Genomic DNA, 25516 nt, shown 5'->3' on the forward strand with positions numbered 1-25516 from the left:
TTAAAAAGTACTTTCTCATTACCTTAATACAACGAGTTCATGCTAGTTGATTGTGAACTGGTGCTACTATTTACAGTATTACTATACGTAACCAAAAGGCAGTGTAATTAACAAAATGTATCAAATTCATTCTTTTGGTAGAAAAATGAGACTGATTTTGTTGGGGTTTGGGAGAACTGGCTTGCTACAGAGTGTTACTTCTGTATCAATGCATTTTAAACAAGAAGAAATCACTGGATAAAAGACTGACGGCTAAGACAGTATTTTCAGTGGTAGTATCTTATACTGCTGGAAACTAAATTACCAGTGATATATCATAAATCAAGGTAGCAGTGCATTAGTTTAAAGATATGTAAATATTTTTTGAATGCTGCAGCATAATAGCTATAATTTTTCACTGCTTTGATATCCAAGGATTCCTAGTACTACACAAATGTATTTTATCTGCTTCATTTTTTTAGTTTCAGTACTTTCATTCAAAGCAAAGTAACTTCCATTTCTCTGTTCTGCACTGAAATAAAGAATCTAGTTTCAGTCTATAATGCTTTTCTTATTCTTTCTGGTCTGTCTCTGTCAGTGTGTGTTTTCTGAGCACCAAACCCCAGATATTAGTCCCAGTACCCAGGCTCCCAGCCCTGTGTACATACACACCCCAAAGGCACACCAGGCAACACTGACAGTGCTTCCAAATAGGGTTCTGCAGAGCCTCAGCAGCACTGGCACTGCTACCACACCACTGGGACTTCTGCAACATGAACATGATCTCTTTTTCTAGAAGATTCCCATTAGGATTCTTGTTGGAATCTGGGAAAGCAAGCCCTACTCTGCATTTCCCGTTTCTCAGGAGACTGCCAGAGCCATCGTGATTTTCTGTTGCTGGGACTGCTGTCACATTCTGCTAAGACCCACGGGAGTCCTAAATAAGTAAACACAAATCTCCCTCTGATTTCCATCTAAAAAGCTTTGAACCAGGTCTACTGCTAAGTGCTTTGCTCTGTGGAGACTCATGTTCCCAGTAGTTTGGAAATGAGAACACTCAGGAGCAGACAGTATTCAAACAAAAAGGTAAAGACTGACAGGAGGTGGCAGAAAGCTGAATTTCCCAACACAAGCTCTGGCCTCAGTAGTGTGTGCTTCTGTAAGAGCTGTTTTCTGTTGCACCAAAAAGGCAGCTTTTGACTGCACAGGTCACAGCGAGGTGAGCAGCAACTGGCTGCTCTGTGACTCTGAACAGATTTCAGGTGCAGCAGGAGTGATGAGGTCAGAACAAGGAGAAACAATCAATTCCCATGCAAAGAACTTTACCTTAATTCCCAAACTACTCATGTCCCCCATTTTTTTTTCTAACAGCATCCAAACCACCTCAGTTTCACATTTCATATGCTTTTTGCAAGACAATTATTCTACTTGATTATTATAATTTTGGGCTGATTGTCACAGAAAATTAAGTATACACTTAACAAAAGTCTGCACTTAGGAACCCAATATTCTTTTCATTTATGTAGCTTCACGATAATCATATGAAGTCAGAAACAAAATATTAGTCCTGTTTACAGAGAATGAGCTTTAATTGCTTACTGTGCTCTGTATCATAACAGTTGGTTTGCAAAATACAAAAAAATTAAATTTAGCTGCTGACAGCTATGTTCATGTTAAATTTCCTTTCCAAATATGCACCTTCTCTACACAGATATGCATGGAAATGTTCAGATGCATTCCACAAGAACACCAAAAAAAAATTCCAATCTCAGAAGCTGAAAAGAAATTAGCTTCAGTGTCACATCTACAGTGCAGGACACTGCCACTAGACTGATTCATAGAGAAGGAAAGGATTTTATCCCATTGCCTCCAAGAGGATTTGTACTCCTGTGGAATGAGATGGTGGTGATGGTGATATGGATGGGCCCCCTCTCCATTCAGGATCATATGCACTAGAATACAATGAATAACTGCTTTTTATGAAACTGTCTAATCCTACACTGGCAACCTTTCAAGTAAAACAGATTATATGTATACTATACAATACTATAATGTTTTTAATAGGACACACCCTTTTCAGAGTTGATCTCCATCTCCAAGGCAGGACATACCTTTTATCAATTAAAGTGGGGCACCCCCTTTGAGTGTGTAATTATTGGCTTGTTGCACACCAGGTAATGAATCCGATTTTGTGGATGTGCTGTGAGTAGGCTGCCAGGGAGCCTGTCCTGGAGGGGATGTGGAAAATGGAAGACACACACCCACACCACCCCAGGAGCTACCTCCTATGGGAGAGAGCACATTTTGATGTGGATCACTCAGCTTTTGAGTGTGGTGCACAGCAAGAGACTGTGTGCTTATTTTACCCAGTCTACCTCACAGATATGAATTAGAGGGTTTCAAAATTATTAACAGTCCCAATATTTACTGTGAGTACATGGTCACAACATGACCTGTAGTACTGTGAGTACCTCTGAAAGGACAGACAAGCAAACAGAATTTATTCCCTCCCTGTAATGCACATGCACTACATGTAGTGTAGTACATGTACATGTACACATGTAGTGTGTTCTTGGGCTTATGTGTTACAGCTGAAGCAGGCTTGTTGACTTCAAAAGAAGGGATCCTGCTCCCCAGGATACAGAACTTCTGCTTCAGGCCACTGTCTTCACTTCTTTCCAGATCACGCTCTGGTACTCCTCACATAATGAGTTTGTCCAAGTCTAATCTGCAGCAAAACTATTTCTCTTTTTTTATTGCTGAATTTGTTTTCTGCCAGATTAGTGACCTGAATTGACTCACTGTGCAGTAAAATGGAACCAGCTAAGGGGGAAAAGAGGGAGCAGGAATTGGTAGTGCAGAGGTGTGTCTAGGTTGGTGAGAGCAGGATCTTCTCTTTAAGTAGCAGTGCTATCTAATAGCACCTTTATAAACAGCCAGGGAATTTATTTTTCAGTGCAGGATGGTCCTGGAGACACAGTGGGCTGGTCCTGGGGCCAAGATCTGCACTGCAGGGCATTGTGTTCTGCCTCCACATTGTGCTAATTGTCAAAGCTGTTTGTGCCATCATCGAGTGGTTGGCAGTGTTGTATTGTTCTTGTAAGCTTATTCCCAGACTGTATGTCAACCCAGAATTGATTCAAGGCTGGTTTTAAGCCATCCATACAGCAGTTATTGACAAAAGAAAGCACTATAGCACACATTACATTTATTATTCTGAAACTTTAGGAGGGATGTAAATGGTACATCAGTTCATGTAAGCCTGTGCTGCCTGAAATTTAACTATTTACTTGCTACTCTAATTACTCTTACTTTGCACTTCAGTAAGAAAACACACTACTAAGAGCAGGCTTTTATCACTCTTTTTATTCATAAAAGAAACTAAATCCTAATTTCCTTCTTCTTTACACTGGCTTCTGTCTCCTAATAATCCATGCCTGCAATGAAGGTTCAAAGAAAAAATGGCTTTTCACAATTACTTAGGAAGGTCAAAGACATCACTTCCAGCTTAAATAAAAACCCAATTAAATATACCACTTCTGGCACACAGCAGCTCAAGCAGCAGCCAGTCTCAATATCAAATACTTTAAAATGTTATATATGCTAATAATAGTTTCAAATGGCAGGACACACTCACTGGCAGACTGGAGGAGCCTAAGAGCCTTGCAGCTGAGCCCAAAGGGAAAGCTCTGTTATGCTCCCAGCTTTTCCTAGCACTGAGTAGCTCCTCCTTCACCCAAAGACAGTTCACCTGTAAAACTGATCATAAGTTATTTACTTATTGCAAGGAATTTTACCATTTACATTAAATAAAACTGTTATGACATCTGTTACACTGTGAAACTAATGAAAGCTTTGAAATTTGAAGAAAACAGAAATACTTGAAAGTACTATTAGTCCATAATTTTTGAAGTTTTAATTAAGTTCCAGGAGAATATAAAAAAAAAAAAGAGTAAGAGAGAGGATTGAAGAAAAGAGGGTTGAAAAGATTAAAAGAAAAAGGAAAGAACAATGGAAACAGAAACAGAAGGGAAGCACTACTTGATAGGTAGTTTACCAGGCAACTTGCAAGCAGAGATAGTAAAAAATGAAAAGGCATTCATCTGCTATTCCATTTCAGTGAGACGCTAAACTCCACAAGGTTGGCTCAGAACCCAGCCTGAATTTTTCCGAGTCTATACATTCTGCAGATCTTTGCCTCCCTCCATTTTAACGTACCTGGATAACATTAATTATTATGCCTCTGGTACATTTTGTAAACATTTTAAGTAATGAATCTATTACAAAAAACACTGTACTATTCTCCTACCGGAAGGCAACTCCCACTCTGAGTTCTAGAGAATGCAACTCATAGTTAGGAATTTCGGTAATTTAAACTTCCTCCCACCAGCACATGCAAATGACTGCAAGTACTGACAAGAGCTGCATTCTGACAGCCCTCATATCCCTGAACATGCTCCTGCAGCCGTCAGGAGAGGCAGCAAATTGTCGTGCTGGGGAGCTCACTTACCTCATAGTTCTCTGCCTTTTGAGGCTGCACAGTGAACACACCCTTTACCTATTGCTTTTACATTTACCAAACACAACAGATTAAAAAAAAAAATCTAGAGGATGAGTATATGAGAAATTAGGTAAACTAGGTGATAGTGAAGAGAGGTGGTGGAAATGAAGATGTCAGTTTTTATCCCTTCTTCTGTTACTGATATCTGTGGATATTACAAAGGCAATTAGTCAGCTCTGTCTTTTGCAATCTCTAAAACAGTAGGAACTGCTGATGATAAATGTGTTTAGGGATTACATATTTGAGGGTTTCATGGAAGTGTGTGAAACATACTTCACAATATACGACTCTCTTAGGCCTCATTTTCCAATGCCTTGTTCCTTGTGCCAGATGTTTGTATCAGTGTCTCATGAATGTGAACTGCATACAAAATAAGAAGTTTCTGTGGGGTTTATGATTCATGTTCATTATCAACCAATAGGGAGTCATAGAGCAATATAAAATCAGGCTAAAGATTGCTTCAACAGGACAGCTAATTTATGGCAGTAATAAAACCTCCATAGGCAAGGTGTTCAAATATTTGCCACGTTTACCATTTTTTGCTAATAGGTAATGGCAATCCTTCTTGTTGCAAATAAAACACTTGTTATCTTCAAATCCACTGAGAACTTGGTGGTTCAGCTTTTCGTCGTCCTTGCCTGAGACCTCCATGGTTTTGACTGCCACTACTAAGTTTCCCTCTGCTTCCTCTTCTTTACGATGATGACCTGTATTTCTTGAGAACTTCATCTCGTGCTTTCTTCCTTTCCAATGAAATGGAAAGGAAGCTCTCTGCTCCCTCCTGGAGTATTTTCTGCCTGCTTTTGCTTTCCAGAGCCCTCTCCCGCAGCGTGGTGCTGAGGGCTCAGCCCGGTGCTGCTCCGGCCCTACGACCCTCTCCGCGCAGAGCCGGTGACAACAGCGGGCGCCTCACGGGAACACCTCACAGACAGCTGCAATCCTTACACCATCTATACGGGCACCTCCCTCAGTGCTTTCAAAGGCTGCATTCGCCTGCTAAGCGTGACGGGCTCCTGCAGGCGCAGCTCCCTGCTCGCGCCTTATTCCGCAACGCCGAACTCGGCATCTCCCGACAGGGACAGGGACAGGAACCCTGACAGGGGCAGAGACAGGGACGGAGGCAGGGCCGGGGCAGGGCCGGCCCCCTCCCGCCGCCTCCCCCGCTTCCTCCCGGCCCCGCCTGTTGATGTTTCACTTGCTTTTAATTCCCGGGTCGCAAGATGGAGGCGGCGCTGGGACGTCGGGATCTGCTGCTGCTGCCGCTGCTGCTGCCGCCTCTGGCCGCCGCTCTGCTGGGCCCGGCCGCGCCGCTGGGACAGGTACCGCCGGGACAGCCCTGCCCTGCCCCTGCCACTTTCCCTGCCCCTGTCCCTGCCACTTTCCCTGCCCCTGTTCCTGCCCCTGATCCTGTCCCTCTCCCTGTTGCTGCCCCGGCCCCTGCCCGTGTCCCGCTCCCTCACAGGGGGAGCCGGACCCTGCCGCGGGCAGACAGGGTTCCCCCTCTCCCTTTGCTGGTTCGTCCCTGTAGGATTCGATGCGCCCTGTGTGACAGGTCTGAGGGGGAAGGTAGTCACTTCTGTGCAATGTAGAGGTGTTTATGTTGTGTTTGCTGGCTTGTCTGCCTACATCTCCATGGTTCCGTGCCGTAGAAGTGTGCGCTGCATTAGGTCCCCACTTGAGCCTAGCCTACTTGTGATTCGAACCAAGAAAAGGGTTTTGATGTATTGGTGTATATCTATAAATACAGGGCATTGTGTTGTCTGCTTTTCTATTCCAATATCTATGCTGTATCTTGGTGACGTAAGTTTTAAATTTGATGGCTTTTTAAAAGAGTGGAAGGAATATTTTGGGTACTACTTAGGGGAACTTTTCAGTGGCAATAAAAAGATTTGCCACAGCACCAGGTAAGTTATGACCTCTAGAATTACAGAAGAACTGGATAATTCTGCCCGGGCTTCAATCATGATCAGATACATCGTCTAAAATTGTTATAATTGTGAACCCAAGAGGGATGAGTTGGAGGGGTTTGTAGTCAACTTGTCTAGCCAATGTGAAGTTACTGTTACCTGACCACATTTATTATGTGTTTTTTCTCTCCAGAGTTACTTATTTATTAGTGTAATTTGACTAAAGCATTTCCAAGAAAGCCTGGCAGAGGCTGTGCGCTGGCACATCCTGTGCTGTGAAGCAGGATTCATTCCTGGCCTTACTTCCTGGTTGCTGCTTCTCTTTATGAACTTTTGAAGAGAGAGCTCCTTAGCTCTGATTTCAAAATGGGCATCTAGATGTTCAGACACCTACAAAAGTGCCTGAATGCCTGAAGTGCCCTAAAGAGAGCAGAGGGGGCTCAGTCCTTGGGTACTTTGCTTATCCCTCTGAGAAAGGGAGTGCTGGCTTGAATTTGCCAAAAGCCTTATCAGGTGACAATGTAACACAGACTTATGCTCTTGCTGGCCTTCTACCCAGGAGCTGTCACACTTCCATACTGAAACTGCAGCTTGGTAGCATTAAAGTTCTTTGTCACTGCTGGCAATTTTAAAGGACACGGAGGCACATTTGTGTCTGCTGTCATAGGATATGAAAGTGTGAGCTTTGATATCTGCTGTGAGGATATGAAAGTGGGCACAGGGGTGCTGGGGCAGTGCCACATAAAGCAGCTTGGGGCCAGAGATAGAGCAGGTGTGTTTTGGGGTGTGAGTAGGGCTTGACTTAGGAACCGTACTGTCTCATGGGCACAGCTGTGCTGGTAGTGGGGCTGAGTTTGTCCATTTGTGCTCAGGTGGTCTTGTGAGCTCATGGTTTGCTAGTTGGGAAGTGTCTGCGCTCTTAGTTTTATATGGGTCTGGTGGCCTAAGTATATGTAGAAAATTTCTTCTAAGAGTCAAAAAGGGACACACAAATCTTTACTTCCGTGGTTTTTTCTTTTTAAATGTTAAACTTAGCAAAATAAAAACCTGTGTTTTCTCCTGCACTATTTAGTTTTGTACATACAGGACCAGTTTTGATGCAAAAGGAACAGTGTCTCTTGAGAAAGTTTTGAGTGGAAGGTTCAATCTTTTTTGACATGGAGCTGTTTTTTGGTGGCCTGTTAGGAACAGAAGTGCCTAGGCAGTGGGAATAGGAAGAGTGGGAATGCCATGCTGTCAGGTTGCCTTCAGAAGCTATGAGCTCACTGACAGTGGGCTGCAGTGTCAGAATAACTGTGGTGTTTCCTCAGGATGGCTTGGCACTGCAGACTGGCTGGGATTAGGCAGCATGAACATGGTCAGCTTTGCTTTGGCTGGACACCACAACTGTGCTTTACAACTCTGTGAGCCCACGCTACTAACAGCTTCGCATTTGGTTAACTCTTCCATGTGGGGTTTAAAGCTGGTGTCAAAGTTTACGTGCTGATGCCAGTGGTCTTACAGAAACCATAGTGGAAGGACTGAAGAAAAACCTTGAGACACTGGAATAGCTGTTTTGTGAGGCTGAAATGCTTTTGTTCAGCTCTTTCGGAATGTGAACGCCTCAACTGTTGTGCAATACTTGTAATTTCTTTAAAAAGCTGTTTTGAAATCTGGACTTTTTTTAACATTAGCATGTCTGTTCTGGTTTCTATTTCGCCTCATAAAATTTGAATATGCAAAACTGGACTAAAAATTGATTGATTTTAGACAAAATTGGGGGTTTGTTGTTGTTGTTGTTTTGTGCTTTTTTTCTTTAAAAAATTTAAAGGGAATGATGCAATAAGACAACTGGCTTTCACGTTAAAGTAACGTTTCTGGTGCAAGGTCAGAAATAAGGTTTTGTGCTTTAGAGTATTTTTTTAATGTGCTGATAGGAACTGGCTGAAAGCAGTGCTAACACCATGTTATTTGCTTATTCTGTTTACCTCTTGATAATTTAGGCTAACGGAGTTCTTTCTAAATAACATGCTTGCCTACCAGATTTTTTTTTCTTTTTAGTTTAGTTCAGTTGCCTGGGAAAAAAAAAAAGTTTTTATATTATTTGTTGCCTGCAAGAAACTTCTCTGTGGATGGGTCATTTCACAACAGCAGGAAATAATTTTCACTATGTCAACCATTTGATGCAGTGAGTACAATGTATTTTAATCAAAGGAGAAACTTGTTAATAGCAATGTGCTGGAATGTTTCTTCTATTGCTTTATGCCAGTTTCTCTATTAGTAGCCAGGCACATGTGAATTTTAGGCCTAAAAGAGCTGACATCATCTTCCTATGTATATTTGGTTAAATGAAAGCAGTATGATGCAATTGTGTCTCTGTGATGTGAGACTGAGTATTCACCTTTAAAACTCATGATAAAATATCATAGTATGAGTTGGTTTAATAGAGAGGGTACAAAAGCAATTAATTCTAGTAACACACACAGGGGAAAGGGAAAGCCAAACCATGTTATAATAAGAGTCATTGTAAAACAAGGAAGGAATGAAAGTAAGTGTGCTTGTTCAGAAAAGCAAACTAAAGCAAAAGCATCATGTCAGATTATTATATTAAGAAGGAGTTCAGCTTTAGCTAGTTAAGAAAATACTAGATGTAGTTATCTTACCCTAAATACTATAATGCAGTTTAATAATGCCAAATCTTAGTGGAGAAAATTTTGTACAAAAATTTTCTGAAATGTGAGGGACAAATTATCGTCCTGCAAACTTGTGATATTCTGTCATGTCCAGCTTTTCCCATGGTTGCTTCTCAATTCAGTTATGCCTGATTGCAGTAAGACTCTAGAATCTGTTTTGATTTTTACGAGAGAATTATGTGAAGCATGGATCATGGAGCCCTGGATTGCAATATACAGTTACACTGTTTGGAGCCAGTTGTCCATGTGACTGCCAGGACTCAAGTGGTATGAGCTTGTGTGGTAGTTTTGTTTGTCTATTCAGACACTTCCCATAATCTCTTCTCAAATTTAGAAGCAGTTTATTGGTTTTGTCTATTTTTCACCTGTTTGGCAACCTGACATTTTTCAGTTGCAAACAGGATATCAGCAGTGCCTGTGCAATGGCCGTGAGGGGATTGTCTGCCTCTCAAGTCTCTGTACAGCTGGCCATCATCTTGTGAGGCATTGTGCCATCTGTTCCTAGGGCTGCCCACTTGGCTTCCCACGGGCCTTGCAGCAGAAAGAGCCTTGTTTGGAGAGCCTCAGTGGAGAACAGCTGTGCTTCAAGTGGGCCGGCTGCTAGCAGAGAATCTTGGTGGGGTTTGTGTGACTGATGCAGCTGTGTGGGACTGAACAGTTACCCTGTACGGGGAGAAACTAGACAGTGCACCCCATCAGGTATTCACTGCCTGTGTGTAAAGTTTTTCCATGCTTCTTTAATCAAATAATCAGACCTGTTTGAAGTTCCTGCGTGATTGGACCCATCAGCTTTTTCTTTTGTGGCGTTTTTAAAAAAAAATTAGGTGAAATGTTCTCTGTAGATTTGTGCAGTGTTAGTCTTTGAGAATTAATGAATATTCCCTTTTAACTTATGCCAGGTGCTTTATATTCTTTGCTGACATCTTTTCCCCTTTTTGTTCTTCTGCTGCTGCTGTGATTATACTGCCCCAGTTAGCAGTCCTGGATTCTGTTGTAGCACACAGTGGAAGAGGAAAGGAATAGCAGATGATCACTACCTGCTTACCTCTGCTGATCCAAGCTCACAGAAATTCACTAGTTCACTGTAACCTACGCCATCACTGTTAGAGCTGCTGCCTAGCTGTCCTAGAACAGAATGTCTTACATTTCCTGTCCTCTTTCAGATGCTGTGGCCGTTACCACTGTAAATATCACTGCTGGAGTACTAAAACAGAGATGAGAAATGATAGGAAAACTCAGGAGAGACATTTACATCCTGTAAGAGCATTAAGAATGATAGGGCCATTTTTAGTGCAGATTGGAGTTTTGTGTGAAGGCATTTACCAGCACAGGAGGGGACAAGGAGCTGTGGAGTATGGAACGGGGTCAGTGGTAAGCTGAAAACACACTCCATTTCTTAGGGACTTGAATTGCTTCTTGGGGCTGTCTTTTTGTTCTGTCTCTGTCAAAGCACTGCTTTCTCAAATATCCCAGTGAATTCAGAACCTTTGAAATTACAGGCCTGTCTGAAACTTACATCATACTGTCAAAACTGAAAAGTGTATTGTAAGTTATACAACCAGGTTTTACACTCACAGTTGAGGCTTCTCCAGAAATTGACAGTGCAACAGTATGGACTACTGCAGAGTTCCTGTGTTCTGCTCTCAGTGGCTTTGTTACTGCAGGATTGGCTTACTATGCTTTCACAAAATAAGGGATGTGGGGTTATTTACCTGTCTTAGTACTGAAGTACATAACCACAAGACATGTCTACAAAGCACTATAAAACACTTTCTTCCCTTCCACGCTAAGGTTGTGAATTTTATTATGGTAACATAAAAAAAAAAATTCCTCTGTTGTAATTAAAGGAAGTTCTGTAAGTGTGTGTCTTCAGCCCTAGGACTGGAAAGATGGGGATTTGAATTATCACTGGAGCACTTTCTAGCAAGCGTGGCTTGTCAGACCAGGCATTTAATCCTGAAGCACTTATCAATGTGCAGATACTGAAGGGGTACCAATCAGGCCTGTGATAACAGGGGCAGTGCCATGCATCACTTCTTCCCTGCTGTGGGTGAAAGTGGCTTGGCTGGGATGGTGCTCTGCTCTCCTCCTGGGATGGTGAGCTGCTGCTTCCTTTCCCCAGCACTCCTAGCCAGCTTTTCATTTCAGTTGGCATGCATCTTGTTGCCTTTGCCATCCTGTAGATTTTGTAATGGGGTATGTGCAGGGTCAGGAAGATTGGCCACAGCAGGACCCATTGAGTTTTGAGTGTGGTACTGCAGGAGACAGCAGTGTGAAACCCACCTTCTAGGAAGGGTTAAGACTGAGCTGGAACACTGCTATTTTCTGTGGGAAGATAAAAAGAGTAATGAACAACCTGTTCATAAATTGCAAAACAAGAGCAGATGACAACTGAGTAGAAAGCATGTACAGAATATGGGAAGATCTCAGTAGAATTTGTTGGATCTGGATGTGAACAGACTAGTCCCAGGAATAGCAACAGCATGAGTTCTCTGTTGTGTGTGAACTCAAAATTGCAAGGGTCACAATGCAGCTGCTGTAGGGAATACTGATCATTGCTCTGAGTTACTGAGGAGCTTTATGAATCTGTACCATTATGAGATGCATCACCATCACCTGAGCTGGTGGTGAGGACAGATGTCTCCCAAGGAGATGCTGCAAGGACAGACAGATCACGCAGCAGAGGCAGTCTGACAATCTGTGTGCATCAGAACAAGGAGCCCAGCTCAGTCTTCCCAGCTCTGTTCTTGGATCTCTTGTGCTTGTCCAGCTCTTCCTTGCTTGTTCAACTGACAGAAAAACGGTCTGACAAAAAAAGGGAAAGTTTTAGTACCAATTTAATGAGCTAAATTACCTCACTGACTTGGGATGAGAGAGAAGGATGATGTATGTGCAGGAGAGATCTGCACTCTCTCCTTCAGTGGCAGAGGCAGCAAGTGGTTAAACTGTCTTATTTGTCTGCCCCTTACGATCTGATTTTTGAACCTTTGACAGCACAGAAGTGATCCACTGAAATATTTCATTTCTTAAACATGTAACATGTTCCTCAAGTGCAAGTTCTAAGTATGTTCCAGAATTCATAACAGTGCTTGTGGATACTGTGCCAACAGAGCTGACAGCTGTTTTGAAGGAAATTAATCATTGTATGTATAGCTGACTTTGTACATTTAACAGTCAATTGTTGAGCATATCTAGCTTCCTTCATGCCCTTCACTTTCAAATAAAGCATTTGATTAAACAAAAAAAAGGAGGGGATTTTCCTATTTTTCATCAGTCATTTCCTTTTTCTTGTAATCTCAGTGAGTCTCTTTGTAGATGTTGAAAAATGATTGTGAAATACTTTCTCTGTAAAAAAACCTCAGATGTAATTCGTGGCTTAAATAATGAAGGACTGTTAAGACTTCCTGGAAAATCCGTGTTTTGTGCCCTTTGAATTCCCAGAAAACAGAAAATCTTGGGAACAAAGTTTTGGTAATCTGTTAAACAGTTCAAGAGTGTAAAAGACTTACAGCTCTGAATGCTAAGAGCTATAAGATCTAAAAGTTTGGTGGATTTTTATTTTATTATTAATATACACAATTCTTAAAATATGAGAAGGAAATGAGTGGTTTGAGGAAATTACAGGAAGACAGGATAGAATATATCCTATGTTTATACTGTTAATCCAGTTTGTATCTTCAGTTACAGAGTTCACTTCTCTGACTAATCTGGCAATTTTAATTTCCTTTGAACAGTCAGAATTTAAGTTTTGAAGAAAAGTCAATATAAAAACCTGCTTCATATAAGGGGCATTGAGGACAAGATTTCACTTTGGTCTCTCGGCCAGAGAGTTTTCCTACTGATATGCCAAATGGGTCTGAAGTATTTCCAAGTCACTTTGAACCAAAAGGTTATCTGTGCTGGGTTTGAAAACATTCTTTTCATGATGCCAGATTCCAGCTGAATCAGACTTGAAGGTTGTTTTTCAGTTTTTGACAGTTCTGGCTACTTGAGTATGCTCAGTAACACCCCTTGTTTCAATGATTTTTTGACATTCTTGTCACGCTTCAGAGGTTTCTGTTCCTGAACCAGGCTTTATTATATATTTCACATATTTTCTGGCTGAAAATCTGGTGTTGTGTAAAAATACTAAATGAAAGTCTTTTTGTGTATTTACATTTTTAATTTGTTTTAAATGCTGAGCATGTTCAATTTTTTATTGAGACATGACTCACTTTTAAATTGTTGGTTGTGAAACAGTGACTCAACTACAGAGCTAAAGAAGATGCTGAAGGTATGGAGATATTTTCCAGAGGAAAATGGATCTACAGAATCATTTAAGTTAGAATCATTTCAGTTAGAAAAGACCTCTATGATCAAGTCCAGCCTTTGACCACCACCAGCTAACTAGACCATAGTACTAAATGCCATGTCCAGGTGTTAATGAAATGAAATTATAATGATTTAAGGCTCCCACAGGCCAAATAGGGAGCTTAACATTATTGTTGAAGAGGTGTCTGAGGAAGGCAGTGTGGCAGTCATTACTTTTAGCTATGTGCAAGCAAGATTTGATTTTTGTATGTAGTTTTTTTTTCAGGGACAGAGCTGGGAGACTTAAGGTCTCATTCGCAAAGCAGTACCTGGAATTACAAGGGAGAAATGAGAGGACAGAATGAGTGATTCAATAAATTACAGAAATTAGGGTTTGGAAAAAAGAATCAAATCCCCATTTTCTGTGAGTTTGAGGTGTCCCGTATGGCATAATTTGGGAATCATAACCAAAGAAACAGAATTTCCTCTAACAAAACTGAGTATTCTTTAGTATAGACTAACTTCACTTTGAAGAATAACTGGAGTGCTTAGAAAACATTTACAGAGAATCTGATTTTTACCTTTTGTGGTCTATTATTTTTCAGCTAATATGAGAGATTTCCATTATATCTGTGTGAAACAAGTGATTATTATTATTATTTTATCTTTATTACAAAAAAACACAAACTATACATAGAGGGATGCAGATGTCATTCTTTCTCACCAATCCTCTTTACTAAAAAGAGGTGTGAAAAAAACAGGTTAATCCTTACATGGAACAAGAAAGCACATTCCTTTCCTTTCTGTCTGCTGGATAGAAAGCCTGGGAATGAGCTCTGGGGTTAGTAAGAAGTCATTCTGCCAGGACAGTACAAGAAAGTTGCCTGCAGTGGCTCATGTGTTTTCTCAAACTTACATCTCCTCTGTTTTTTTTCCAGGAAGCAATTAGAGTTGGTGTTATGATGCTGAACACCAGTGGAGAACTCCATAAAGTACAGGTTTGTCCGGTTTTTCTGTTTATTCAGTGCATTAATATGCAACAAAACAAAGTCTGCAGCAGCTGCAAGTATGTCCTTTATTCTGACATCAGTCAGTATGGAGTGTGTTCCTCTGAGAGCAGGATTGCAGCACAGGGGCAGGAAACAGGCACTTATTCTGGCTGTCTTTCTTTCAGGTTCTTTTTAACATCACCTATGTTAATGGACAGGTGTATCTAAATGACTTTCCTATGAAAACCGGGGTTGCCCACATAACATGCCAAACAGTAATATGTGAGTATTTTCTTTTTTTATTTTTTATTTTTCTCCCTCCCCTGGGGTGTTTGGCTTCCCTGTTGTCTAGTAACCAAAGCTTACAATGACTGTGTGTTCTGTGTTTTGTAAACCAGGCCGTTGTGAAAATAAAACATTTCCCAAGGTAGGACAATTTTGGTTTTAAAACAGATCAAAAAAATCTTGCTGCCTTCATATCAAGTCACATTAACAGGCTTATGTGTAAATGGTCTAATCTGAAATCCAGACTCTGCCCATCTTTTCAAAAGCATGTTTTGCACCACAAGCTAGACAATGTAAACAGAAGGATGCAACTCCACCCTGCTAATGGCTGTGTCCCTAGGTTAGCTGGCATATATCCAGAAGGAGATTCAATAACAAAAGTATGAATTGTTGTTAGGAAGATCTTTTAATGATATCACTTCTGTATCTATTGGACAAACAAGTTTCTGCTGGATAGGATATTATAGCACAAATACTGCACTTTAATGACTGCAGTAGTTAATGACTTCAAATTGTCTTGAACCTGCTGTTTTTCCACTGATTCAGTGCTACATATTTTTGTGAAAAAACAGAAAGTACTGTGTGGTTTTTTGGAGATCCACAGAGCATACTATATAATTAATTAAACAAGGACCATTAGGCTTATTTTATTTAAGCTTCTGTTGAATTGAGAACAATTTTCTGTTGCATAAGATGCAGTCAATCTCTAGGTTGATATCTGAAGTCATCCTCATCAGGCACAGAATACTAACACTTCTTCAAATTGCTTCTCTGAACTGTGACCTTGTTGCTCGAGCCCTTCTTTTCCAAGCATGATCAGTTATTAGTTTGACAGTATTTCTTTTGTGGAGAGGGAGAGCAGTAATCAAATTCTCTTTTTCTGGTACAAAACCATGGCAAAACGTCATTTACTTGCAAAATAACTCACTCCAGAAAAATACATTTTATTGTCTAATTCTGAGAGCTCCTGAGCACTCTTCTGTAGTTCCTATTAATTTTCCAAATCATAGTTGTAGCACTTGCTGTGACTAGTTTTGAATCTGAAACAGTGAGGAAAATACTGATTTGACCTGGGAGCTAGAAACCTGAAACTCTTTATCTCCATGTTTGGGTCTGAGTCCCCAGCACAGTACCTCTCTCTTAACTGTAATATAATGTTTATACTATTTACTTACTAAATTATTGACAACAGATTCAGGTAGTGTTTGTAAAATGCTACAGAAATATCAAGAGTTATTAATAGAGTGGGAAATACTCCTGAGTGTATATAAAAACAAAACTTGCCCTTAGTAATCATGCTTTTGAATACTGGAGACCACTCTGACATCATTGTCAGATCATTCTTGGCACCTACATCCCCACTTGAAGTTCCCCCAAATGTCAGTTTTGGAAGTGTGTGTGTCACTCCTGTGAATGTAGTGGTGGTTGAGCATCCTGACACAGGGTAAAAGCTGGGAACACAGGGAGCTTCAGTGCTTGGCATGTTACAGGCTTTGGGCCTTTAGTGCACGCTTGCTGCTCCAAGTCAGAAAACATTCAGCAACCAGGTCAGTGCCTGGCTCTCACCTGTAGGCAACTTTCCTTCTGCCACTTATTTTGGCAATGGAAGACAGTACTAAATTATGCCAGAAAGCATTTTTCTATATTTTAAATAAGAAAAATGGATTTATGAGGACAGGGATCACAGCATAAAAGTAGTGGACACACTGAGTAGTTGCTGTGTGACTGAGAGACCCAGGTTGAGCCTTATCCCACATTACCTGACAGGCTCAGAGCTGCAAGTGACACACACACAGCACCAGTGGCTTAGCAGCAGGGATGGTTTGGTCTCAGTTCGTGTCTCATAGTTTCTGCATGCTGGAGAGATCCCTCACCTCTGCTCTTGTGCTTCTCCAGACTTCAGTTCTAGCATGCCCTCACCTGAAGCAGAGGTGTGGTAGCTGGGAGAAGGATACCAAGACTATGCACAAACAGCCAGGGTAGAAAGGCAGTTCCATGTGTACTTGTAGAATATTAAGTTGTTGAAATAGCTGAAAGCTTTTGGGTAGGAAGAGAGGTTGAGGTGTCACCAGTCACATATGAAAACAGAGAGGGGGACAGAAAAATATGTAGGAGGGAACTGGCACTCATCTTGAGCAGGAGATGCAGTGTGCCTGGAAAAGACCATATTTGTTTCTGTATTCAGATGAAGGGAAATGTTGTGCAAACCAAGATGTTTACACAGGTGGCTGGCCTGGCTGTGACATTACTCTTATGAACTCCTTTGGACAACTGAAATAAGAATGCAGCAATAACCAAGCCAAAGAGCTCTGCTCAGAGTGCTTAAATGTAAACCTCAAAGGCAGAGATGTGACATTGTTTGCAGGCTCCCTGAGTCAGGGGACTGTACAGCTCTGCTGTGTTATGAGACCTGCTCTGGGTCTGATTTGGTGATATACTGGTAAAAAAATCATGGCACCTGTTCTAGCTGTTGCCCAGATTACTGCTGGTTGTAAAAGCAGTTGCTGGAAGTGTTAAGATGTTCTGTACTGCTGTTCTGGCATCTCTGGCTTGATGCTAGTGGTACTCTGACTTCTCCATTCAGGTGCTGCATGTGCAAAGGCATCTGTCTCAGAGTTGCACCTGTTTTCTCTATGGCTGGGTACTGCTTTCTGGTTGAGGTGGTTTCTCCTTGAAAATCATGCCATTGTGTGTTAACAGTGGAGAACAGAAGCTTGGATAACTTAGCGGATCAGCAGCAGCTGGGAACCGTCAGTGTTCGAATCATGGTTCACGAGTGGCCTTTGTCATCCACTTCTGATTTGCAGCTGATTGTCATTCAGGAAGAAGTGACAGAAATTGATGGAAAACAGGTAAAAAAAAAAGCCCTGCTACGATATTCTGCTTGTTTTTAATTTAGGAGAGGCAAGTGGCTTACAAGGTTTACGTGTATCTGGCTGGTGATTAGAACACAAACGATATAATTAGTGTTAACTAACACAGTACTGAGGGAGATAGCAGCAAAGTCAGCAGCATAATACTGGGGGTGTCTCAAGGGGAAACTTCAAGTTTTAATGCTTCTTTTCATATTTTAATAATTATCATTAACTATATCACATGCACTTTGAATAAGTGAACTTGTGCAAGCAAAGCCAGACTCACAAGCAAGAGCTGATTAGTACAACAATACACAAAATGAACAAAGGGGCATGGGCTCATTCTGCTTCTTGAGGTTTTCCCCATTGGTTATGCCAAGCTAACAAAAGGTTCCAAGCAGGTAGCATGGGGAACAGCTTGCAGCAGGAAACTCTTACGGCAAGTGGGCTTACTGTGAAAGCCCACTACACCTGAGAGCTTAGTCTTAGAAGATTTTGCATGTAAGTTAATTTGAATCTTGATAATGAGCATGGATTTTGAGATGAACAAGCATCTCCACCCCTAACTGTATTTGCACAAATACAGTTAGGGGTGGAGGTGCTTGTTCAGAACAGATTCTAACTGTATTTGCACAAATAGCAGTCAATGTGAGGGGTTGCAACTATTGCTGAGGTTGAAATGTGCAGAACTGAGTTCTCAAAATCACCTGTGTATGGTGTAGTTGATATACTAACTAAAGAGGTTCTGTAGAAAAGATCCAGCTGTTGAAGCCAGAAACTGGCTTATTTCTGTGTTTCTGCACGTCTGCATCTTACATGTGGCCAGGCTTTTTGGAAGCTGGCTTTTGTTCTGCTGCCTTTTTTTTTTTTTAAGGATAATGTTCATAATGCCTTGATTAATTGCATGGTCAGCATGTAGTAGTTTTTACAGGGATCTGTATCATGTCAGAATCTTAGTCTGTTAGTGAAAAGCCCCACTGAGAGGTCTGTAGCTTTTCCAGTGAGGTCTTTATCCCACTGATAATAGCCTAAGAATTGTGGTTTCAATTGTTGCACAACAGTGGCATTGTATTTCAGGCCTCAAAGTAGACACCACAATGCATTTCAGATTTTCATAGGGACCTAGTAAAAACAGCCAGTCAAGGAAAGCTAATGCTGTTTCCTTGATTGTTCCTTTAAGTCAAAAGCAGTCTCACATAAGCACAGCAGAGGAGCAGAATCACCTCCCTCAACCTTCTGGCCACTCTGCTTTTGCTGCAGCCCCAGAACAGAGTTTGCTTTCTGGAATGTGAGTGCACATTCCTAGGTCATGTTGAGCTTTTCATCCGCCAACACTCCCAAGTCCTTTTCTCTAAGGCTGCTTTTTATCCATTCACTGCCCAGCCTGTCCTTGGAACTGTCCCAGCCCAGGCTGGGACAGTTCTAAGCACCTTGCACAGCACTTGCACAGCACCTTGCACTTGGCCTTGCTGAATTTCGTGAGGGGTTCACCCCTCAAGCCTGTTCAGCTCCTTCTGGGTGGCATCTCTTCCCTTCAGCAGGTTGACCACACGGTGTCATCAGCAAACTTGCTGAGGGTGCACTCAGTCTCACTGTCCATGGTGCCAGCAGAGTTGTTAAACAGGAGCAGTGCAAATACTCATCCCTGAGGACACCACTTGTCACTGATCTTCATTTGGATATTGAGCCATTGGCAGCAAATGCCTAGAGTGCAAGCACCCAGCCAATGCCATATCCAGTGCCTGGTCCATCTGTCAAGTGCATGTCTCTTGGTTGGAGACAAGGATTTCAAACAGGACACTGTCAAATGCTGTGACACTTGGCTTTCAGTTGTTGAAAACAAACAATGTTCCTGCAAAAGCAGAAATGTCAGTCTTACCTTAGCAAGAACTTCGAAAGCAAGTGCTTTCACTACATATATGAGTTTTCCATGCCCTAAAATGCCTCCCTGCAAGAGTATAGTGATGTACCATATAAGACTTGGCTAAAAGCCCATGGATTGACAACCGTGTGCTTTTGCAGGGAGTGAGACCCAGTCTGTTCAGCATATTTTCTGATGTGGTATGGTCTACAGAAGTGTGATATGTGAAAACAAAGAATACCAGTTCATGTTAAAACACCTCTATGTGTACATCATAGTGGCCTGGAGTTTTCTGGGATGTACTGGTGTCCTCTGCCAGGCTGCTTCAGTCTTGCTTTAAATTCAGTAATATCATGTTTGCATCTTTTGTAGGTTCAGCAGGAAGAAGTAACAGAAATAGATATTTTAGTAAAGGACCTGAGAGTACTTAGACATTCCAACTACACCGTCCCTTTGAAAGAGAGCATGCTGTACTCCTTGCCAAGGGACAACGACGTGTTATTTACACTGCCCAACCTCTCAGGAAAAGGTATCTCTCAGCTGTTCAGTAGCATTTCATCCATATTCAATCTATTGCTTTACAGGCTAAGAGAGCATCATTTATCCCTTGTTCTACATAGTGAAAGAGTTTCTTCATTAACAGGGACAGGTTTTCTTTTATATGGCTGGGTTTTTATTTTTTTTAAACACCTAAATTCAGCTCTTCATATTAGGTATTTTATTTGTTTATTTTATTTTCAAATCTGTTCTCCTTTGAAGTACTTGATACTTGGCAGTCTGCAATCCAGACATCTGACAGGAGTAAATTTCTCTCTCATATCTGCAATGGAAGTTTCTCTACAGCTCCCCCTTTTTCCTGAGAACGAAACAGAAAACTGTAGAGGAAATACTTGTCTGGGTCAATTCCAAACCACAGAACAGTTTTCTGTTATTCAACTTGAATAACTTAAAAGCAATAGAAGTTACTCGATGCCTTAATTTTATTTCAGTTTTGTTTAATCAAAAACTGTCAAGGATTTAATTGGAGTAGAGTATTTTTATCTAGTCCATTACCTTTTAATCTGATGACAGCTGAAATTTACAGTTAAGAGCATAGCTAAAGGCTGCACTGTAACACTGTTTCTGCTTCTTATGGAGTTCACCGCTCAAGTCAAAAAAAAGCCTTCTGTGTTCTTGCTGTAAATGTGTGATAACTGTAGCCTCTGCAGAGAAACATTTATTGTTTTTATTATGTCTTTATTTTCCTTCAGAGTGAGTTGAACAAAAAGCAAACTTTGCCCTAAATCTAGCTCTTCTTCTTCAGATATTCAAGATCCACTGCAGACTACCAGTCAGTACCTCATCCAGCAAGTAGAAACTACAGTGGATGAAGAGACATTACCTGGCAAGTTACCAGAGACCCCTCTTAGGACAGAACCTCCATCTTCTTACAAGGTGCTTTTACTGTTTGTTTGCTTGTTTTCATTATTAGTATAATTATTAGTATATAAATACAATTATTTTAAGACAGACAACCACTAAGACTAGTAGATTTTTGCAGATAAACCCCAAATAAACCAAAAAATGCCCCCTCCTAAATGACTGTTTAGCAGTGACAAGTCCAGTAGGAATCCATTGGGCTTCTAAATCTTGCCATGTTCTGTCCACACAGATACTTCACAATAGTCAGTTGTGACATTTACATTATACCAAGCTGAGCATTTATGACAATTTCAAATATTGCTTAGCTTTAAATTCCACCATTTTCTCCTGTCTCTGCCCAAGTGCTTACCCCTCTGAGAAATGGACCACTGGTCTCACCTTCTGTAGGAAACACAGTAACAAAGTTCAGCTTAGGCAAGGATGGGTTTCATGGCCTCCTCTGTGGCCACAACACAGTAACAACCCACTGTCTGCTCTGTCCAAGTGTCCTTTATTTTCCAAAAGGGCCTTTAATAAACAGAGAACTAAACGTTCACCTGTTTCAGATTTTGAACAATAGATAGCTGAGCCACCAGTCAATTCCATCATGCTTTTACATATGTTTAAGTAAAATTATCACCATCTAATGTGATTTACTAGTAGCTAAAAAAAAAACCAAAAAACCAAAACCAGCAGTTGCTTTGTTTTGCAATCTTTGTATTTTTACCTGTTTTGTAGGTGATGTGCCAGTGGGTGGAAGACTTGAGAAAAGGGTTGTGCAGATTCTGGTTTCAATCTCTACCTATCTTGTTTAGTTTCATGGAAGTTGTTGTTGTTGGAGTTGTTGGAGCAGCTCTTATTATCAAAGTCTTAAAGCTGATTCTCCCTTCCTGTGAAAATAAGTAAGTAATTTTTGTAATTCTTTTTTGCTTTGATGAAGGCAAAATACTGACTAAAAGAATCTTCCAAGAAGCAGGCTCATTCTGGAGGATAGTTGTAGCAAGAATTCAATGAGAAAGCTACTGGTAACTTTCCATTCCAAGTGCACTTCTGACACATAGGCATTTCAGAGAGACATGGGAAAGTATTTCATTGGAAATGTCTTTAGCTGCGCTGTCATACTGCCAAATTTTTATCAAGTCTTCTAAGGACTACATTGTGAGATGCTATTACCATAATTCCAAGAAAGGAGGGTAGAAACTAGGTCTAAAGAATTCCAACATCTCCCATTCTTTTCATACTCCTCCTGTGTTAGAGTTTTACAGTAGTTCTGAAAGGCCTCAAATTTGGCTTCGCAAATTTACATGGAATTCTCCAAGGGGGGGACCTACCTCTGTAGGCAGCTTCCAAGCCATAGTGACTGCTGCTGGCATAGGTGGCAAGAGGCCCCAGATAAAGCTGATTGCCTGCAAGGGCTGCATGCACTCGCTGTGTTACCAGCAACACTAACATTTTTGGGGAAAGCAAGTTCTCAGAGCAAGGGGCAGTAAGATGAATTAGTAACTGCAGGTGATAAATCAGTGTAGATTTAGTGCTGGAATGGGTAAGCACCTGCACTTTAAAGCAACCTCAGTCAGCTCTGGAAGAGCTGTCCCTTGGAACTTCATGTTCTTTGGGAAGTGACTGACAGTGCAGCATGCTTCATCAGCCCCAAGCACAGCTGATGTCTTCTAATGCAGCTGATCAGCTGTGCCTCTGAATGGCCCTGCATGATGTTCATTTATGTATCCACTCAGGGGGACAGGTGTTCTTGGTCCTTCTGATAAACCAGGAAAATGGAGGGTTGGGAGATCAGGAAGGTTGGAAACTGCAGTGACAAAAGAGGCAGTGCTTCCCCTGGCATTTCACACAGCGTGCTGTCAGATGGGAGGGCTCCCCTGGTTAGAGCAGAAACAGTGGAGAAACACTTTGTACTTTCCCCAGCAGTAAGCAGATTACCACTGGCAGTAAGTAGCTTAACACTGCCATGTATGAAACTGAACTAAGTGGAACAGGGAAGTAAATTCTAATCCCAACAAACTGTTCCGCAAAGTGGATGATCACCTGTCCATAGCAGAGGTCAGTATGGAGCAGGGGAACCAGCTTGCAGTAATTTCTCTTCCAGTTGAGGAACATGGGGATTGCTCATGCCTTGTTAGTGTATAAAGAAATTGAACCACCCCCTCCATTAAAAAACAACAAACTAAACCCTCAAAAAAAAACAACCCCTAAACCACACAGTTATTTTCTTGCTACCTGTGTAAAGTGGTCCTCTAAAAAATGGTAAAGGTTTAACTCAGGATTGTAAACCAGTAAGAATGAGCAGAACATCTCATCTGGTGCATGACAGTTGCAGATGTGAGTTGGGACCTCATCCCAAGTCTTCAGTGCCATCCTACATTACACTGATAAAACTGGAGGCTGTTGCTGAGTCCTGGAGAATCAGCTGTAGGTCCTGACAGCAAACAGTTTTAGGCTACTATGAAACTGAGCAGCTAGAGCCTACACTGCTGACATTTCAGATGTAGAAACTGGGCAAAGGGAGCCCTCAGAAACCACAGCCACTACATTTTGGAAGCATTTTTCATTGCAGCTTCATATAAGACATATTATGAGGGTAATACTTGGTTGATGCATTGATTTAAACTAAGTTTGGGGAGTTTAAGAAAAAGTTCAATTTTCAGAAGACAGAATGGTTTTGTGTATTGTTTTCTAATGCCAGGTAACCTTTACATTTCAGAGGCATCCTTCTCCTGGATCAAGTCAGCTTTGTACCTGTGACTACCATCAGCCTGCCTTCAGACCTTTCAGACAGGAAAAATAATTTAGATGAGAAAGCATGTACTTAATGCTGTATTTACTTTGGAGTTACTGTTTTTTTAAAACACACACTTTTAGTTGATCTGATATTTGGCACCTGATCTGAATACCTTGGTTTTTTTTCCTACTAAGAAAACTAAGTCAGTTGATTAATTGATAAAAGGCCACTCAGGCCGAGGCCCAAAGCTGACTTCCTTGTGCCTCTCCATAAACAAGCAGCCTTTTCAGAAGCTTCAAAGCAGAACAGCTGCCTTTTCAGAGGTTTCAAAACAGAGCAGCTTTCCACCCTGAGGGCTACCATTGGTTTTAACTTCTGTGAAGTCACTTTTCCACACCTCAGACAGGGTGCTGGCTGCCTTCATGCCCATAAACCAAGTCAGCTGTCCTGACTAATAAGATGATAAAATTCAGGGTGTCCTTAAGTCTGGAGATAGCATTCTTTTAAAAAATATGAGGAAATCTTGCAAACATCAGCTGTGCCTGCAAACCTAAGCAAAGCTATCCCACCTGGTTCCAGATCTCATAGGTTGAGTGTGTCTTGCAAGGAAGATACCGCTACCAAACATTTGCGTTACTCAAAAGATCTGACATTTTATATATGCAAAACAAAAATTTGAACGGAAGATTTATATTTCAAGCACTTTACATTTTTATGGCCCTTCCACTCATAAAAACTGTTGGCAGTTGTAACCAGCTTGCTTTTTGTATCTGTGACAGCAGTACTCTATGAAGTCCCAAAAGAAAAATGACAATTCCATTAAATTCTACAGAAATACTGGCTTACTATTGCTGAGTAGGCCCAGTCTGCTCATGCCAGTTTGTACTGTTAACATTTTTCAAATAAACATTTAAATTGTTTATTAGACTGTGTTCACGTGTGCATTTATATTTACGTAAAACAGCAGTTTGCCAGACATTTCAGAGTCAGGGCACAGTCTGTTTCTTAGCTTTTCATTGTTCTTGCTTAGAAAAATTACTTGTCAAAAGAATGAATAGGAAAAAACCCTCAAAACTGTAACCAGGTCTGACACTAGACTGAGCACAGTTATCTTCTGAGTCATCAGAATTACCTGTGTTCAGCTGGACTTGTTAGAGTGAGCGAGAAAGGCTGGGATTCTCCCTCCTGCTCTAAGGAAACACCATGTGTTTAATGAGATCCAAGCTACTCAGATGCTGGTCTGTGACAGGAACAGCGCTCATTGTCTCACTGAGCTGACAGCACTGCAGTGATAAAAGGAACATTTCTAACACCGACTTGGCCTTGTAAAAAAACCAAACCAAACTTCACCACCCAGCAGTGCAGTGTGGTACACACCACACCAGCTCAAGGTAACAGGGACACTGCTCAAACTTCCCTTTTTTTTGTTCTAGTACCTTGGGGGTGGCAGAGGGAGTGCCACCCGTGGCTGAACAGGAAACTGCTAGGATTAGCACAGGAGTGGTGACTGCACAGAGAAGAGCAAGTAGTCAAACAGTAGAGTAGACAAACTTGTCTGTGCATGGGTATTGCCTGGCCCCTCCATTTGCATAGTCCAATAAGAAGTGACGCACAAGGCGGAAGTTAGCTTCTTCTGGGGAAAAAATAATAGGATGGACAAGAAACAATAGTTCTCCCTTAGTGCACAAACACAGTAGGAATTATGCTGCAGATGGAAACCTGGCAGCTGTCTGCATGTGTTCTTTGCATCCCTCCTTATGAAACTGGAAACCAAGCACCTGCAACAGCCACAAGGAGATTAGCTGCTCTAAACAGCTGCAACAAATGCATGGTTAAGCCTGAAAGTGTTGGTACTGCTTGGAAACTTGGCTGATTTCTGTCAAGTTACAAAGCAGCAGGAAAGAAGTATCACTATCAGGTTAATGGAATTCTAAAAAAAGTGCAAATCTTGAACACAGTAACTGCCAGACAGTTTCTGC

The 25516-nt window shown here is 41.4% G+C and overlaps 1 protein-coding gene and 2 long non-coding RNA genes across 6 annotated transcripts; 1 reads left to right on the top strand and 2 right to left on the bottom strand.

The window, feature by feature from the left end:
* Positions 1-3333: 3333 nt before the first annotated feature.
* LOC135296666 (uncharacterized) lies at positions 3334-5626 on the bottom strand. 3 transcript variants are annotated; one of them, XR_010358690.1, is made up of 3 exons: positions 5074-5626; positions 3617-3738; positions 3334-3416 (listed from the first exon to the last, which is right to left on the bottom strand). It is a non-coding gene; the product is annotated as an uncharacterized LOC135296666 (long non-coding RNA). The 3 variants fall into 3 exon arrangements; XR_010358689.1 differs by having other exon boundaries at positions 4490-5626; XR_010358691.1 differs by lacking the exon at positions 5074-5626 and adding an exon at positions 4289-4479.
* Positions 5627-5664: 38 nt separating this feature from the next.
* Positions 5665-24462, top strand: GINM1 (glycosylated integral membrane protein 1). Of its 2 annotated transcripts, XM_064413284.1 has the most exons (9): positions 8544-8614; positions 10283-10490; positions 14348-14407; positions 14584-14680; positions 17384-17535; positions 19772-19928; positions 20703-20833; positions 21539-21702; positions 23520-24462. In XM_064413284.1, exons 1-9 carry the CDS (start codon positions 8559-8561, stop codon positions 23626-23628), a joined length of 1134 nt encoding a protein of 377 aa, XP_064269354.1. In that variant the 5' UTR covers positions 8544-8558; the 3' UTR covers positions 23629-24462. The 2 variants fall into 2 exon arrangements, with proteins under 2 accessions (XP_064269355.1, XP_064269354.1); XM_064413285.1 differs by lacking the exons at positions 8544-8614; positions 10283-10490 and adding an exon at positions 5665-5859.
* LOC135296665 (uncharacterized) lies at positions 20072-21037 on the bottom strand. Its single transcript, XR_010358688.1, has 3 exons — positions 20781-21037; positions 20453-20601; positions 20072-20255 (listed from the first exon to the last, which is right to left on the bottom strand). It is a non-coding gene; the product is annotated as an uncharacterized LOC135296665 (long non-coding RNA).
* Positions 24463-25516: the final 1054 nt, after the last annotated feature.

This window comes from Passer domesticus, chromosome 3 (genome assembly GCF_036417665.1).
Source record: "Passer domesticus isolate bPasDom1 chromosome 3, bPasDom1.hap1, whole genome shotgun sequence".
Taxonomy (NCBI): Eukaryota; Metazoa; Chordata; class Aves; order Passeriformes; family Passeridae; genus Passer; species Passer domesticus.